This window comes from Marmota marmota, unplaced genomic scaffold, assembly GCF_001458135.2.
Source record: "Marmota marmota marmota unplaced genomic scaffold, marMar, whole genome shotgun sequence".
NCBI classification, from domain to species: Eukaryota; Metazoa; Chordata; class Mammalia; order Rodentia; family Sciuridae; genus Marmota; species Marmota marmota.
The window spans coordinates 39268568-39283940 of record NW_026000005.1 but is presented as its reverse complement, the minus strand read 5'-3'; the positions used below and the strand labels follow the sequence as shown (position 1 = coordinate 39283940).

The following is a 15373-nucleotide window of genomic DNA, read 5'->3' as shown; positions in this document are numbered from 1 at the left end:
TCTAGACCTTGAGCTGATTTCCAGAGCATAGATACAAGCCAGCTCCTTCCTTTTCGACGTGTCTACTCTACCCCAATTTGTGTTCCTCAGATCAACAACAGGACATATTTTGGTAACGAGGCCATTTCTCAGGCATTTGATGGTGTGATGGGTAAACCACACATTTGCCCTTTGGTGACTGGCTGAATACTGTGATTTTTCTCCACAGGTGACTTGACCCAGATCAGCTTCTCCACACATTTAAGATAAATTGTTCATCTTGAAACAGCACCACAGAGAAGGGTGGGTTGGATATTAATTCTGTTGAAAACTTGGTTGCCTTTTTCAATTGAATTTGACACAGAGAGTTACAATAACTAGGGGAATTTTTAAATCAAGGGTTTGCAAGTTTTAAAATTGATCTAAAACCATAAAAGGACAAAGAGATAAGCTCTTTGGAACTTATGTATTTGTTTGATTGACAAAAAGTATTATGTGATGTGAAAGAAAGGAAGGAAGGAAGGAGAGAGACACAGAACAAGGAAATAATCTAAGAAATGCAAGAGTTATTTTTCATCAAAGTCTAAACTCTTCCTTTTCTTCTAGGAAACCATGATAAATAATAATAATAGAGTTCAAATAAGAATCCACATACCTGGAAATAATAATAGAGTTCAAATAAGGATCCACACACTCAATAGCTCTCATGCTTTTATCTTCAGTTGCCTGTTACTTATCAAGAATATACTTGGGTAGAGGAAGAATAAAACATAGTCTATTGAACAAAAATAGCTTCCTTATTTTAATGTCAGGTTCACTTTTAAAATGCATTTCAGTATCAATTTAGAAATAAATTTAATTTAAATTAAGAAAACACCCACTATGTCAATGAGGAAAATAAATATCATATTAGAAAAAAATGTACCTCCAAGCCCTTTGTCTGTAGCTAGGCTCCCACCCTGTGCACCAGTGGTACCACACTGTACTAGGTCTTCTGGAACTGGCTTTTTTTCATTAACGACATATCATAGACGTCTTTTCATGATATATACATATATGTACACATGTATGTATCTATGTGTATACATATACATTTTCATCTATGTTGATTTGTCCCACAGTTCTAGGGATTGAATTCAGGCCCTCACACATGCCAAGCAAGTGTTCTCTCAACTGAGCTACATCCCCAGCTGCAGAGAATTTTGTAAGGGTTTTATAATATTATGCTACTGTATGGAAATACAAAACTTCCTTTAACTAGATCTGATTGATGGACATTGAGTGTGTGTTCACTGTTTGCTACTGAAAGCGTCTGAACATGATGGAGGCATAGTGTGAATGGTCAGGAGAGGCAGGGAGAAAATGAGGCATAGTGACAGGTCCCTGCAGTCCAGTTACTTGGGAGGCTGAGGCAGGAGGATCACTTGAGCCCAGGAGTTCAAGACCAGCTGGCAATGTACTGAGACCCCATTTCAAACAAAACAAAACCAGGCCTGGATTCTGAAGTCAGAGGCTTTGTTTAGAGTCTGAGTTGAAACACTCTCATCAAAGACATAACCTTGGGCAGTCTGCTTCACCTTTCTATGCCTTTTACAGATGGACTAAAAATAGGACCTTCCTCATGGTGTTGTTGTTAACTTAGAAAGGAACCTAGTAGACCAAATAAGTTCAATGGCACATGGAATGCAAGACCTCTACTCAGCAGACTGAGAAAATCCAAAGATATACATAAAGGAATGTCCTACACCCATGTGCTAGAATACTCAGTATTGCAAAAGCTGCCAATTCTCCCATCCTGGTCTGCAGATTCAATTTAATCCATAACAATCTGACATTAGGGAAAATGACAAGATGAGTCCAAAATTTATGTGGAAGTACAAAGAGCCAAGAATAGCAAAGGTAATTTTGAAGAGCAAAGTTGAAGATATCTTCTCTGCCTGACATCAATATTTATTATGAGGTTCCAGTAAGGAGGACAGTACTAATAGCATGAATAGGTACAGAAGGTCTAGAGAGAGAATAAACAGACATTTGACTCGTGACCATGTTGATGCTTCAGTAAGTGGATAAAGGATGATCCTTTCAATGATGGTGCCTTGTAAATTGTGTATTCATACCGAACAAAAATAAATCACAAAATCAATTCCACGGAGATTATAGATATAAGTAAGAAAAGTATTAAAAATTCTCAAATATAAAACAAAAGAATCTTCATGAACTTGTAGTAAGAAAAAATATCTTAAATAGGACACAAAAAGTTGTAACCATAAGGTGAAGATTGATAAATTAGATTACATTAAAGTAAAAAATACGTGTTCACCGAAATACACTACCAAAAGCCAGGTTTGGTGGTCCATGTCTGAAACCCAGTGACACTCGGGAGGCCGAGGCAAGGAGGATCACAAGTTTGAGGTCAGCCTTAGCAACTTAGTGAGAACCTGTCTCAAAATTAAAAAATAAAAAGATCTGGGGAGGTAGCTCAGTTACTGAGCATCCCTGAGTCGAATAGTACCACCAAAAAGAAAAAAAAAAAAAGATACTACCAAAGGAATGAAGAGGAAAGCCACAGAGTGGGAAAAGAAACTCACAATACGACTCACCAAGGACTCAGTAAAAAAATTTCATAAAAGACAAATAAGGACTCCAAAAAGAGGACATCTAAATGGCCAATAAACACATAAAAAGGGACTGAATGTCATTTTTCAGAGATCAAAACCGAATGCAATACTGAGACACCCACTGGAATGACTAAGATGAGCGTTGTTAAGAAGTGAAGACAGGAATGTGGAGACCTGGCAATCCCTCACCTTATGGGTGAGAGTGTAAAGTGGCACCGTTCTTGGAAAAACGCAGTGGGAGACACAAAAGCTGAACATCTATAAGCCTATGACGCATTCTACGTTCACACTCAAGAGTACAACATACACCTTTGCTCTAAAAAGCATAAAAAACAGAGTGCAGAGCATTGCTGCTTATCATATCCTCAAACTGGAAATGACCCAAACTATGCACAGAAGGAACAAAGGCTGGGGTAGTCACATAATTGCATATTATACAATAAAGGTTAAATATGTTGCATCTACCAATCTGGGTGAATTTCATAAACATAACAGGAACTCAAAGAAGCCCAGTGCAGAAGAAAGCCCACTACAGGATTCTATTTACCTGAAATCCAACTTATCACTGGGGCCAGAGATCTGGGGAGTGGGTACCTTCAAGGAGATGCAGGGTAGAGGGCACGAGAGGGCTGCCAAGGTGTGAAGATGCTCTGTTTCCTAACGTGGGTTCTGCTGACTGTGTGCATTCACTTTCTTGAAAATTAATGGAACAGCACATTTATAATTTGTATGCTTTTTCAACATGTGCTATACATCAACATAAATTTTCTAAAGTTTTAGAAGATTTCTTATTTTGAACCAAAAGTCAGGGACCCTAGGATTGAACCCCACATTTCTTGTCCTCTAATTAAAAAAATACAGCATCCTCTAGTAAAATATATTCTCTTACACACCCAGATCCAAGAACCAGGTGGCAGGGCCTGTGTTCGTGACATTTTTAAGTCCACAGGGGACTGTGGAACTTCCTTCTCCATCCCTGGCCACATCAGGATCCTATTTTTTAAAGGGAAAGCATGGAGCAGCGTGTCTTGGGAAACTCTCACCAGGAGTCCCCTCTCTCCTAGGAACTCCAAAGTCCCCTGCGGCTAACCCCCAGTTCCAAGATCACTTCTTATCTAACAGTAGCTGCCGCACTCTATTCTGGGGGTCTTATCAGCACGATTGAGTTTCATTCTTGCACATTCTCTGCTGTTAGATGACACTTCCCATTCCATGTTTCACAAGTTAAAATTTCTTCTCACAGGAGAAACAAAATAGTGTTGAAAAAAATATTAGACATATGATCTTCCTTGGTATCCCATGGCGAATGTGATATTCAGACTAGTGGCTAAATGTTGTCAAAACTCACTCAATAAAGTGCAGAGAAATGAGAGGGAAAAATAGATTTATCAACAGATGGCAGATAATATTGATTGCAATCCACTCAACATTTATTGTGCTCTTACAGCCGGGCAACCTGCTGGGAACCTCGGAGGCCAGGTGGGTATAGAGAGGTTAAAAAAAATAAAATAAGATGCTTGCTTTCAAATGACACACAGTCTCCTGGGACAAACAGACATAAATATAACCAGTCATATACCTATGTCATAGCTTGTGCTTATTCCTAATAAGTGAGATGGATACACTAAAATGCAATATGACTTAAGGGACTTTGTAAATCTCTTAAGTGCTTCTTAATGTACTGACTGAAATAGAAATATTTGTGTTTAACATTAAAAGAAACAAAGACCAGCTAGGCAAAGTAGTGCACACCTGCAATCCCAGCAACTCTGGAGGCTGAGGCAGGAGGATCACAAGTTCAAGGCCAGTCTCAGCAACTTAGCAATGCCCTGTCTCAAACACAAAACAAAGCAAAACAAACCTTAAAAAACAAAACAAAGCAAAGCAAGCAAGCAAACAAACAAACAAACAAAAACCGTTAAAAGGCTGGGGATGTGGCTCAGTAGGAGAATACTGACCTGGCATGTGCAAGGTCTTCAGTTCCATCCCCAGCACCAAAAACAAAAACAAAACAAAAAAAAAACCCAAATAACCACAGTACACACCAATATTTTCCTGAATTGAGCACTAGGGCAGAAATGTGTGTATATAGTTTTGCAAGGAGCCAAAGAAGTGAATCTTTTTAGAAATGATGTAAATATTACATTTTGGCTAAGAAGAAGATTAACATTAAACAGGGATGAGAGGTGGGAAGGAAAGGGAGAGAGAAGGGAAATTGCATGGAAATGGAAGGAGACCCTCAGGGTTATACAAAATTACATACAAGAGGAAGTGAGGGGAAAGGGAAAAATAATACAAGGGGGAGAAATGAATTACAGTAGATTGGGTAGAGAAAGAAGAGGGGAGGGGAGGGGAGGGGATGGGGGATAGTAGAGGATAGGAAAGGCAGCAGAATACAACAGACACTAGTATGGCAATATGTAAATCAATGGATGTGTAACTGATGTGATTCTGCAATCTGTATATGGGGTAAAAATGGGAGTTCATAACCCACCTGAATCAAAGTGTGAAATATGATATATCAAGAACTATGTAATGTTTTGAACAACCAGCAATAAAAATTTAAAAAAAATAAAAATAAAACTAATTAGAGTCTTGTCTCTTTAATTTAAAACTCCCTAGCGTTTTGCTCATGGTTCCAACCTTCTTTAATGAAGCCAGCGCTGGTCGCTGGGCAGAAAGAGGCACTAAGCAACTCAGTGAGACCCTGTCTCTAAATGAAATACATAACAGGGCTGGGGATGCGGCTCAGTGGTGGAGTGCCCCTGAGTTCAATCCCCGGTACTCTAAAAAATAAATAAATAAAATAATTTGTTTGAGGCTGGGAATACATACCACTGGCAGTTTTTGTGGGAAATTGTACTGAGCCCTAATTTTTATTCAATTAGTATGGAAGCATAAAATGCCTTCAACTTCCCTTCACATCATCCCTGACAATGGCCATCTCTACTTCTCCTGTGATGGCTGACTAATAATGATATTTTGTCTTTAAAAAAAAAAAACTTTAAAAACAAGAGAGGTTGAATGCTTTACCACGAACTAGTACTTATTATTTTTGAAACCAGAAATAATTCTCTATTTTTACAAAAGGGTAAAAATATGACTCTCCAGGGTAAAGAGAAGACAATGGGCATCATAATAACATGGTGACTGATGTTCCCAAGTCCCTTTTTAATCTCAGTGAGGAACTCGTCCAACAGGATATAGCAGAAAGTCCAACTTCATAGGGTGTGATTTATTTGACAAAGCCTCTTTCCTCGTATTAAGGAAGGCACTTGAAAGTAAATTCTTGTGTGTGTGTTTTAAAGTGGTTTTCAAACAACTTGAAAAACACGGTTGTCCAAAGCCAGAAGGGAGTTTTGTATGGTCTGCAGATAATTTAATATTTAAGAAGCTTTTTCAACATCCTCCAACTCCAACCAAAACTAAAGGAATACTTAGGGGAAAATACAAATGAGTAAGCAAATAAAACCTAATATCTACATAATTATCCACAGATCAAACAACATAGGGACGATGAAACAGCAGCATTGCTGCTGATTCAAGTCAAAACAAATACCATTTGTTCATATTTCTCAGATCCACTGACCTAACAATAGAAACTCTGTTTAATCTTCCTATTAAGATATTTGGTTCCTTGGAAAACTGGGAATGGAATCACCATTTGACCCAGCTTTCTCTCTCCTCGGTCTATACCAAAGGACTTAAAAACAGCATACTACAGGGACACAGCCACATCAATGTTTATAGCAGCACAATTCACAATAGCTAAACTGTGAAGTCAACCTAGATGCCCTTCAGTAGATGAATGAATAAAGAAAATGTGGCATTTATACACAATGGAATATTACTCAGCAATAAAAGAGAATATTACTCAGCAATTTGCAGGTAAATGGATACAGTTGGAGAAGATAATGCTAAGTGAAGTTAGCTAATCCCCCAAAAAACAAATGGCGAATGTTTTCTCTGATATAAGGTGACTGACTCATAGTGGGGTAGGAAGGAGGAGCATGGGAGGAATAGATAAACTCTAGATAGGGCAGAGGGGTGGGAGGGGAAGAGAGGGGGCAGGGGGTTAGCAATGATGGTGGAACGTGATGGACATTATTATCCAAAGTACAGGTATGAAGACAGGAATTGGGTGTCAACATACTTCCTATACAAACAGAGATATGAAAAACTGTTCTATATGTGAAATAAGAATTCTGATGCATTCTGCTGTCATATATTTAAAAAATAAAAGCAATTAAAAAAAGAATAATGCAAAAAAAGATATTTGGAAAGATTGCTTTATCAGTTGCAGGATTTGAAGTTGTTCTGTGTGGTTGAATAGTTCAGGGCATTGCAGTTATAGTGTAAACAACCTTCTTGAGTTCCTGTCATCCTTCTTCTCCCACAAACACAAAAACAATATCATGCCCAGTTTCTGAGCCTTTTGAGAGTAAGAAAAATGCCCTGACATAGATGCAGAAAGAATATCTCTGGGGCTTTGTCCGCCCTCTTCTTCTGATAACTGGAAGCACTTCATTTTTCAGAACTGCCCATACTGTATGCCAGCCCCAACCCTAACCTTTGCTGCCAATCACAGTCCCTGACCCAACATGCTGGCTCCTGACCCAGTGGCCTAATTAGTCCTGGCAGCCCCGGGTCAGCCATTGTGCAGCAATAGAGTCCTTATGCAATTAGAGATCTTTCCCAAAGCTCCCTTCCCTGGAATCTTTTCAGAAGTGAAACAGAAAGGATTTAAGCCTGGGGCTCCCTGGGTCTAGCCTCAGGGAGAAGAGGAGCACCAGAGCATAAACCACCTGTGGAGATTCAGAGACAAGCTTTGTCAAAGAGGGAGTGGTGGGTCCAATGGGACCCAGGGACCACTCTCCCAATGACCACCTGAACCTTTGACCTTCTTACATTGTGGTTACAAAGACAATAAATTTTCTTTTAAGCTTAAAATGGTTTGAGTTGGTGTCTGCTATTTGCATTCAAACGGCCCTGATTCATGCAGATGTGATCACCTGATGTTCCTGCATTGATGGGGCTCTCTGCCATTCCTGTTCTCAGGACACTCACTGTCTTTGCACCCCCAAGGTGGTTCCCAGGGTCCCTTTTCTGCTCTGTGACCCTGTGGGTCTGACAAGGCTACCTGGTCCAAAGGGTAGTGACAGGCACATCCAAAGTTTCACCTCCGTACCTTAGAGAGAGGAGATGGGAGCCAGGACGTGTGACTGGTGGCACTCCAAAGGGAAGACAAGGACAGTCCTCAGAGCCACCCTGCTTCTTCTCCTTCCTGAGGCGGAGTGATTTGATCTAGCTTTCTTGAATTCTGTGAGCTCTCCAAGAGAACAGGAACCTGTACACCCAAAAAGTGACCCTGCAAACTAGACCGTCACTTCAACGTGTTCCCCTGTGGGGAATGTGAGGCCTCGCTATAAACGGACCTGAGTAATCAGGATACTGTTGTTTCCACCTTGCACGGTGAGCCCAGAGGTGGGGTGGTCCAGGTGTGACCCAGTCAGCACCTGGGGGATGTGGTCACCTGTGGTCAGGCCGTGTGCCTTATGCTCCATGTTTTAAGGCTGACTGCTTTCAAAGGCCTATTTCCCTGGGGCCCTAAATGGCTGCCAGTCATAGTGAGCTGTGTCATCGCACATGGCCAGCAGGAGATAGAGACGCTTCTGCTCCTCAGTCAGATTTGGAATCAATATCCTGACAGCTGTGTGAGAACAGTTTTGAGGTGTGTTTGGGAGTCAGAATTGGCAGCTTGGTGGCTAGAGGGCTGCAGAGGTGTGGGGAGGGAGGGGTCTTGTCTTGCCTGCCTGCCTGCCTTCCTTCTTTTTTCTCACATTCTTTTGTTTTCTTGTTTTGTTTTGGTACTGGGAATTGAACCCAGGGATGCTTTGCCACTGAGCCACATCCCTAGCCTTTTTATCTTTTTTTTTTTTTTTTTTTTTAATTTTGAGGCAGGGTCTTGCTAAGTTGCTGAACTTAAGGCTACTTGAACTTGTGATGGTCCTGCCTCAGGCTCCCTAGTCCCTGGGATTACAGGCATGTGTCACTGCACCCAGCTTGCCCATCTTTCTGGCATGGGCACTTATGTTGACAGAGATGCCCTTTCCTTAGGCTGAGCTGGTCTGAGAAGGACAGTGACACCGCTCCGCAGATTTGACGCCTCCATGTGCTTCACCCAGGTCTGCCCAGGAGTCCAGTTGGAGCCTTCGGCACCTTGAGGTTGACAGCAAAGTGTTCATGTCCGACAAGGAGTAATCATACCAGGTGAGATAAGCCAATAGTTTCTCTCAACGAATGGCAGTTTGTGCTTACGCACAGAGGACCATGTAGAAAACGCAGGCAGCCACTTTATGACACTTCAGTGCTGAGCTTCAGAGGCCAAGCATCAGAGCCGGGTGTGATCAGAGGCCAGTGGGGTTCCTGACGTAGGTGCCACACAGCTGTTTCCACCTTCCAACCCAGTTTTGCTCAGGTGTGCACCCAGGCCCAGTGCTGCAGGATTCTCATCATGAGTCTGATGGATGGCTGTCAATTCCAACTGCGCATCAAGATGTGAAAAAACACCACAGTTCAGGACCTACCTCCTGAGCTCAAGTTTCAAGTGAAGAAGACACACTTTACTCTAAATAAAAGTACACATTTTATTAGTTTCAAAGTATACAGTGGATGGCGTTAATGGCATCACATTGCTGAGCAAACCTCACTGTCCATCTCCAGAGAGCTTCTCCTTTGGCAGATCGGACACCTTGTGTCCACTAAATAGTTACTCCCATTCCCTCTTTCCTCAGTCCCTGGAGCCCGCCATCCCCCCTTCTCCTTCCTGACGTGACTGCTCTAGGTTCTTCCTATCAGTGAACCAGACCACATCTCTCCTTTGTGATTGGTTGACCTCACTTAGAAGATCGCTCCAAGGTTTATCCGTATCGTAGCTCATGTCAGAATTTCCTTCCTTTGTTAAGACCGAATAATATCCCACTGGACTTAGGAGTCACATTTTGTTTCTTGGGTTTCTTCCACTTTGGGGCTATTGTAAATAAGATTGCTGTGAATGTGGGTTTTACAAATAGCACCAGAGACAATGAGTTAGGAAGCCAGGAAAAAGACAATCAGATGTCACCAGAGGTATTTTGGAGAGCTTTCCATGGGATCTTGAACAGGCAGCAAGGGTGGAGGGCATTATATATGGCAATACCTGGAAATTAAGGAGTCCAGGGAAGAGGCGCGTTATCTTAGCTGACTCAATCCGGTTGCTCTGTGCTTAGGACAGACCTCGTCACATCAAGCTAGCAGCACTTCACACATCTGCCTTCACCCAAAATAGACTTGGAGACCCAGGAGGGTGGGGTGCCTTTGTTGACCTCAGCATCTCTTGGATATAGCCCAATGCCTCCTGTGGCCCACAGGAGGTTATTAAGTTGCTACTGAATAAAGCAGCCTATAATCCACCTCTATCCCACTATTACAACCAAATATTCCCTTCCTCTGCTGGGCATCATGTCCCACTGGTCCCCAAGCCACACTCTTGTCCTGTAGCCTGAATCCTGGCCCAAGGTTCAGTCAGGATCCAAATCTTTATGAAACAAAATTATGAGTGTAAAAGAAGCCATGGGCCCCGACAGAGGGACAGGACAGGGGTGGTGTGCCACAGCCCCTGTTTCAGTCTCCTCCCCCAAAGAGAGTGGCTGTACCCATTCCTGCGCACCTGTCACCCCACAAATATCTGCTTCTCCATCTCCACAACCTGCTTTAAAAAGAAAAACAAAGAAGCAGCATTTCTATGTCGGTGGATTTGTGTGCTTTTTATTCCCTTTTGTGGCTCCACATGCTTGTGTTGACCTTGGTTTTCATTTTAAACCGAGTGCCCGGGATCATATTTTATGGAAACCTATGGAAATTCAAAAGCAGACCCAGCTAAATGCCAACCACCTGGAGAGTTCTACTTAATTCCATATGCAAGTCCACCAACGTGTTTGGAGAGAACCTCTATGTCATGCAGAGCAGGAGTGTAACAGATTAAGAATGATCTGCCCCCTCCTCCCCTTGCCTCAGAAGCCACCATATGCAATGGGATGGGGACAGCAAGGGCAGGCCTTGGTGAGAAGAACCATAAGACTCGTCCTTGGTTGCTTCCTGAGTTTCCAGGAGCCGAGCTCCCCTTTCACCCAAGTGGCAAACTAGCAGGGGCCCTCCCCTCATCGGGGAGGCTAGGGAGGCTGGAGTGTGAGAATACAGGTCAGATCTTGCAGATCTTGTCTTTACTCCTGGTTTAAATACTTTGCTCATGCATATATTTGGTATTCCACTTGATTTTTAAAAAATACTATATTAAAGTCATTTGTGTTGATTACCGAGTTGTTGGCACCCATTAACCTTCCTTCCCCACTCTCTCCCAGCCTGGCCCTGACTCTAGCTGCTGCCACTGCCTCCCCCTGTAGCTGCCCATGCTCACCCCCTCTTCCGTGTTTCCTGTGGTAACCCACACCTGGCCCGGGGGAGAGACGCAGGGAAGTTGGGCAGGGGTGGCCGTCCCCTCCCAGATCTTTTGCTAATGTCATCTTGAAGCTTTTCATTGAGATACACATGACAAGCAAGGGCCCATTTCTTTTAGGTTTTCCTGTACTGAGGATGTTGACAAAACAGTGCCCCCGAGATAAACCATGACCAGCATTGTGCTCTGGAACTTCCAGGCGACTGGCTGATGCACTAGACATTTGAATTCTCAAGTTAATTTAACTGTGCTGATGGGAGCAGCCCTGGAAAAATTCCTAATAGAGTGAAAGGATGGGCCATCTTCCCAGTGCAGATGTGTCTCCCTGCTCCCACCCCCACTTCCCTGCCTAGGACAGTATGGGAAGACGAGAGGTCCTACCTAGTGGGGGCTCACCCTGCAAAGAGCAGTGGAGGCTCCTGGATTTCAGGCCCATCTCATGAGGACCTAAGTGGGAACTGTACTGCTCCTTGACTGCGTCCCTGACTCTGGATGTTTGTTCTGTGTTGTTGGCTGCATCAGGAGTAAACCAATGTGGAAAAATGACCAGGGTCCCCCTTGCCTTCCTAGCCATCCTAGCCATCCTAGCTGGTCTTCAAAGTCTTGAGGATCCAATCCACCTCTGCCTCAATGATGTCATCTTCATATGTCATTAATATTACCAGACTTGCACCCTAACATAATTATCAAGTCATTGATCTGATGAAAAACATCATTACGTAGCAAATGCTTGTATACCTAAACAGTGTCTGGAACACCATAACACACTGAAACCATCAGGGCAAGACCTGCCCATGCCGCCTTACCAGGACCGTGTGCATCCCAGTGTAGAGCCTGCTGAGGCACACCAAGCCGGAGAACACCACGGCCATCGTCAGTCCCAAAGCAAAAGGGTACTGTGGGGAATGGAGCAGAAAACAAGGAAATTAGATCACGCTCGGACATGTGTGATTTGATGTTGTAGGTGGCAACAGGATTCATTATGCCACAACTGCTGGTGTGAATCACATATTGCCTAGACCAGCAACCAACCATCTGAAGACATTTTAAACACAGGGAAACAGAAGGGAGAGAGGGTTAGGAAGTTTCTCTACATATAAACATGCGGATAATGCAGAGTAGAACTTGGTTTTAAGACTCATGGTCACAACTACTGTGCTGGCATTTTAACTGGAGAGAATAAATTTATCTATCGATCTATCCATCTATCTATGTGTTTTCTGAACCACATCCCCAGCCCTTTTTATGTTTTATTTTGAGGCAATATCTCACTAAGTTGCTTAGAGCCTTGCTAATTTGCTGAGGCTGGCCTGATCTTCCTGCCTTAGTCTCCTGAGTCACTGGGATTAGAGGCGTGAGCCACCATGCCAGGCTGGAGTGAATAACTTTTATTTTTTAACTACTCTGAAGTGAAAGTTTGAGCACTACACAATTTGACCATGAAGCAAGGCAAATAGTCTGAAAGGCCCAACCAGCAACAGGCGTCCAGATATTCAGGCAGGCAGTAGTCCAGACCTTGCTAAACCTCAGTCAGAACAGCCAGAGGAATCTGGCTAACACCGGTCATATGGGGGATACACAGACTCTCATAGCATATTAATCTTTAAAAATTAAATAGAAGCCAGGCACAGTGGTACACACCTGTAATCCCAGTGGCTCTTGGTGAGACCCTGTCTCTAAATAAAATACAAAATAGGGCTGGGGATGTGACTCAGTGATTGAGTGCCCCTGAGTTCAATCCCCCAGTATACCCCCCATTCCCCCCCCCCCCAGAAATAGAAAGGAAATTTACAATACATGGGTTTTCAGGCCTTATGAAAACCAGTATATCACGTGAGCTGAAAAGAACTTTTCAGAAGGACTAAGTGGCTTTAAAAATGAGTGTATAAGCGGCCAATTCTTACTGTTTTGTCCTTGTTCTGTCCCTGCAGCCAGCCTCTCCTGGCTTCTTTTTTCCCTAAGTAACATTAGTGTGCTCACAGACTTCTCTGGATTCCGAGCAGCCCCAGGGAGGCTGGTGCCCACCACATCCTCCTGGGGCAGCTGGCATTGGGTACAACATAGATCAGAAGTCTGTACTCAGTTAATTCAGACATCTTTTGATCCTGGCATGACCTTGGAGGAGGTCATGCCCACTTGCCCACTTGGAGGAAGTTATGACAAATGATTATATCTAGTTAAATAGACATGCAATTGTCCCTTTCCCCTTCAGGAACAGAGTTCTAAACCCAGGTGGCCTGGTGGAGAAGGCTGCAGGGTCAGCGGGGATCCTGTTACTCCCATTTCTGCATAACCCCCAGTATGGAAGAGCCCTGATTCTCAGAGGTAAAGGGGGCAAGGTGAAACAATACTGCCGTTTATCTATAAGGCAGCTAGATTTCATGAAATATAAAATTTCCAATAGATAAAAGGTAACATTTATGAAACACAAATTAAAGCAATATATCTCACGTAGGAGAAGACAAAAAAATAGACCTTCATTAGAGTTTTAATATAACTGTTAAAAGGTCTTACTCTAATTGGGATCTAAACAGACATTAAGGGACATTCTCCTGTTTTCATGATTAATCAATCTCCTGTCATTTAGACAGTTCTAAAATAATCGGAGTCATTCCTTCTAATGGCTGCGCCCTAAGCAGAGGCAGAAGCATCCTCAGAGGGTAATTTGAGCACAGACTCTTTTCAGCCCCAGGCCCTGGGGAGTCTGGCAGAGGGATTTGGTGGAATCATTTCTGCCCTGGAGGATCATTTACAGGATCATAAACTCTTTGTGTCTGGTGAACAGAGAATGAGAGCACTGATTCAAGTCTGCCCAGGCAGGCAAGTCGCGGGAAATGGTTCCTGGGAGAAGACAAAGCATGCTCGCTGCCTGGATGGCTGTGTTTTGCCAGTTGTCCTGGTGTGGTTATTAATGGTGCCCACTTGCACTCTTGGGCACAAAATGGATGCTAAATTATATGGTCACTTTATTTATGAGGAAGCTGTCATCCAATAGGTTTCAGTTCCCATTAGTCTTTACCCCACAAACTTTAAAGTTCTTCAAAGCAAACTAAAGAGAAAATTCTGAAGTGTACCTCTGTTAGCTGCCTCATTGTACAGTGTCACTGGCCTGGGTAGGGGGTGGGAAGGAGAATCAGGCCACCTTACCTGGTATCTGTCCATGGTAGAGATAAGGAGCGTGAAGGAAATGGCAGTGGCCGCCATGGCATGGGTAGATGGCATTCCAAATTCGGCAATCACTCTCTTCTCCAGTTTCACAACAGGAGGGGAGGAGGGACGGGGCCACTTCAATATATCCTTGGTCACTTGACCAACATACATCACCAACTGTAAAACCAAAGGACTGAGGTGAGTCCAATCAAATACAGAAAATAAATTAATTTCTTAATGGCATAGTTTTATTGGAGGTTCCCAGTTGGTTGGCTGAAGTCTCCCTTCTCTCTGATCAGCCTTATTGGGAAAGTCTTGTAGAATAACATTTTAGCTGCTAAAAAGAGATAGGCCTTCTAGATTCCATAGGACCACTGAGCAACCCAAATAGGACATTAATGCAAAGATTATTTATTTTAACCGCATATCTAAAAAAATACTTTCATAGCTTGGATATATGTCTAGCACTGTTTTAAGAATTTTAACCGTGTTAGCTAACTTATTCCAATAATACCTGTAGAATGTAGCTCCATATTACAGATGAATAAACTATTGCATGACTGTCCACAGGCACAAATGAACTCTGCAGGAACTGGAATCTGAATCCAGAAGTTGGGCTTCAGAGTATGCTTTAAATTACCACAAGATGGTACCTCCAACTTGGGGGTGGTCCTTGGTTAAAGACAGTCTAATGCTTAAATCAGGCACCATGTTTTCAAGCTTTAGCAACAAAAGTGATAGATCTTATGGAACATCTAGTTAAACATTTTTTGATTGCCACTGTTCATCCTAGTGAATGTAGCTGACATACTGGATTGAACTTAACTTCATTCAGAAATCAGAAATACCAGTAAAATAAGTGGCATGGGAATTTTCAAACCTAGAGTAAAGACAAGTCAATCTGGAGTTTGTTCAAATGATTTTTACATGAGGCCATTAAGGAAGAACTCTGCCTTCCTGAACTTTTTTTTTTTTTTTTTAAGTGGAAGAGAGCTAGGCACTGTGATACATATGCGAGGCCAAGACAGAAGGACTGCAAGTTTGAGGCCAGCCTGGGCAACTTAGGGAGACCCTATCTTGAAATTAAAAAAAAAAAAAAAAAAAATATATATATATATATATATATATATAT

General features: G+C 42.6%; 1 protein-coding gene across 1 annotated transcript in view; it reads right to left on the bottom strand.

The window, feature by feature from the left end:
• The window catches only part of Sgpp2 (sphingosine-1-phosphate phosphatase 2), a 66617-nt gene that overhangs the window by 17709 nt on the left and 33535 nt on the right, over positions 1-15373 (bottom strand). The window contains exons 2-3 of the mRNA XM_015481452.2: positions 14239-14418; positions 11898-11987 (exon numbers count right to left, since the gene is read on the bottom strand). Coding sequence (XP_015336938.1) covers positions 11898-11987; positions 14239-14418 — 270 coding nt within the window. The remainder of the gene's footprint in view (positions 1-11897; positions 11988-14238; positions 14419-15373) is intronic.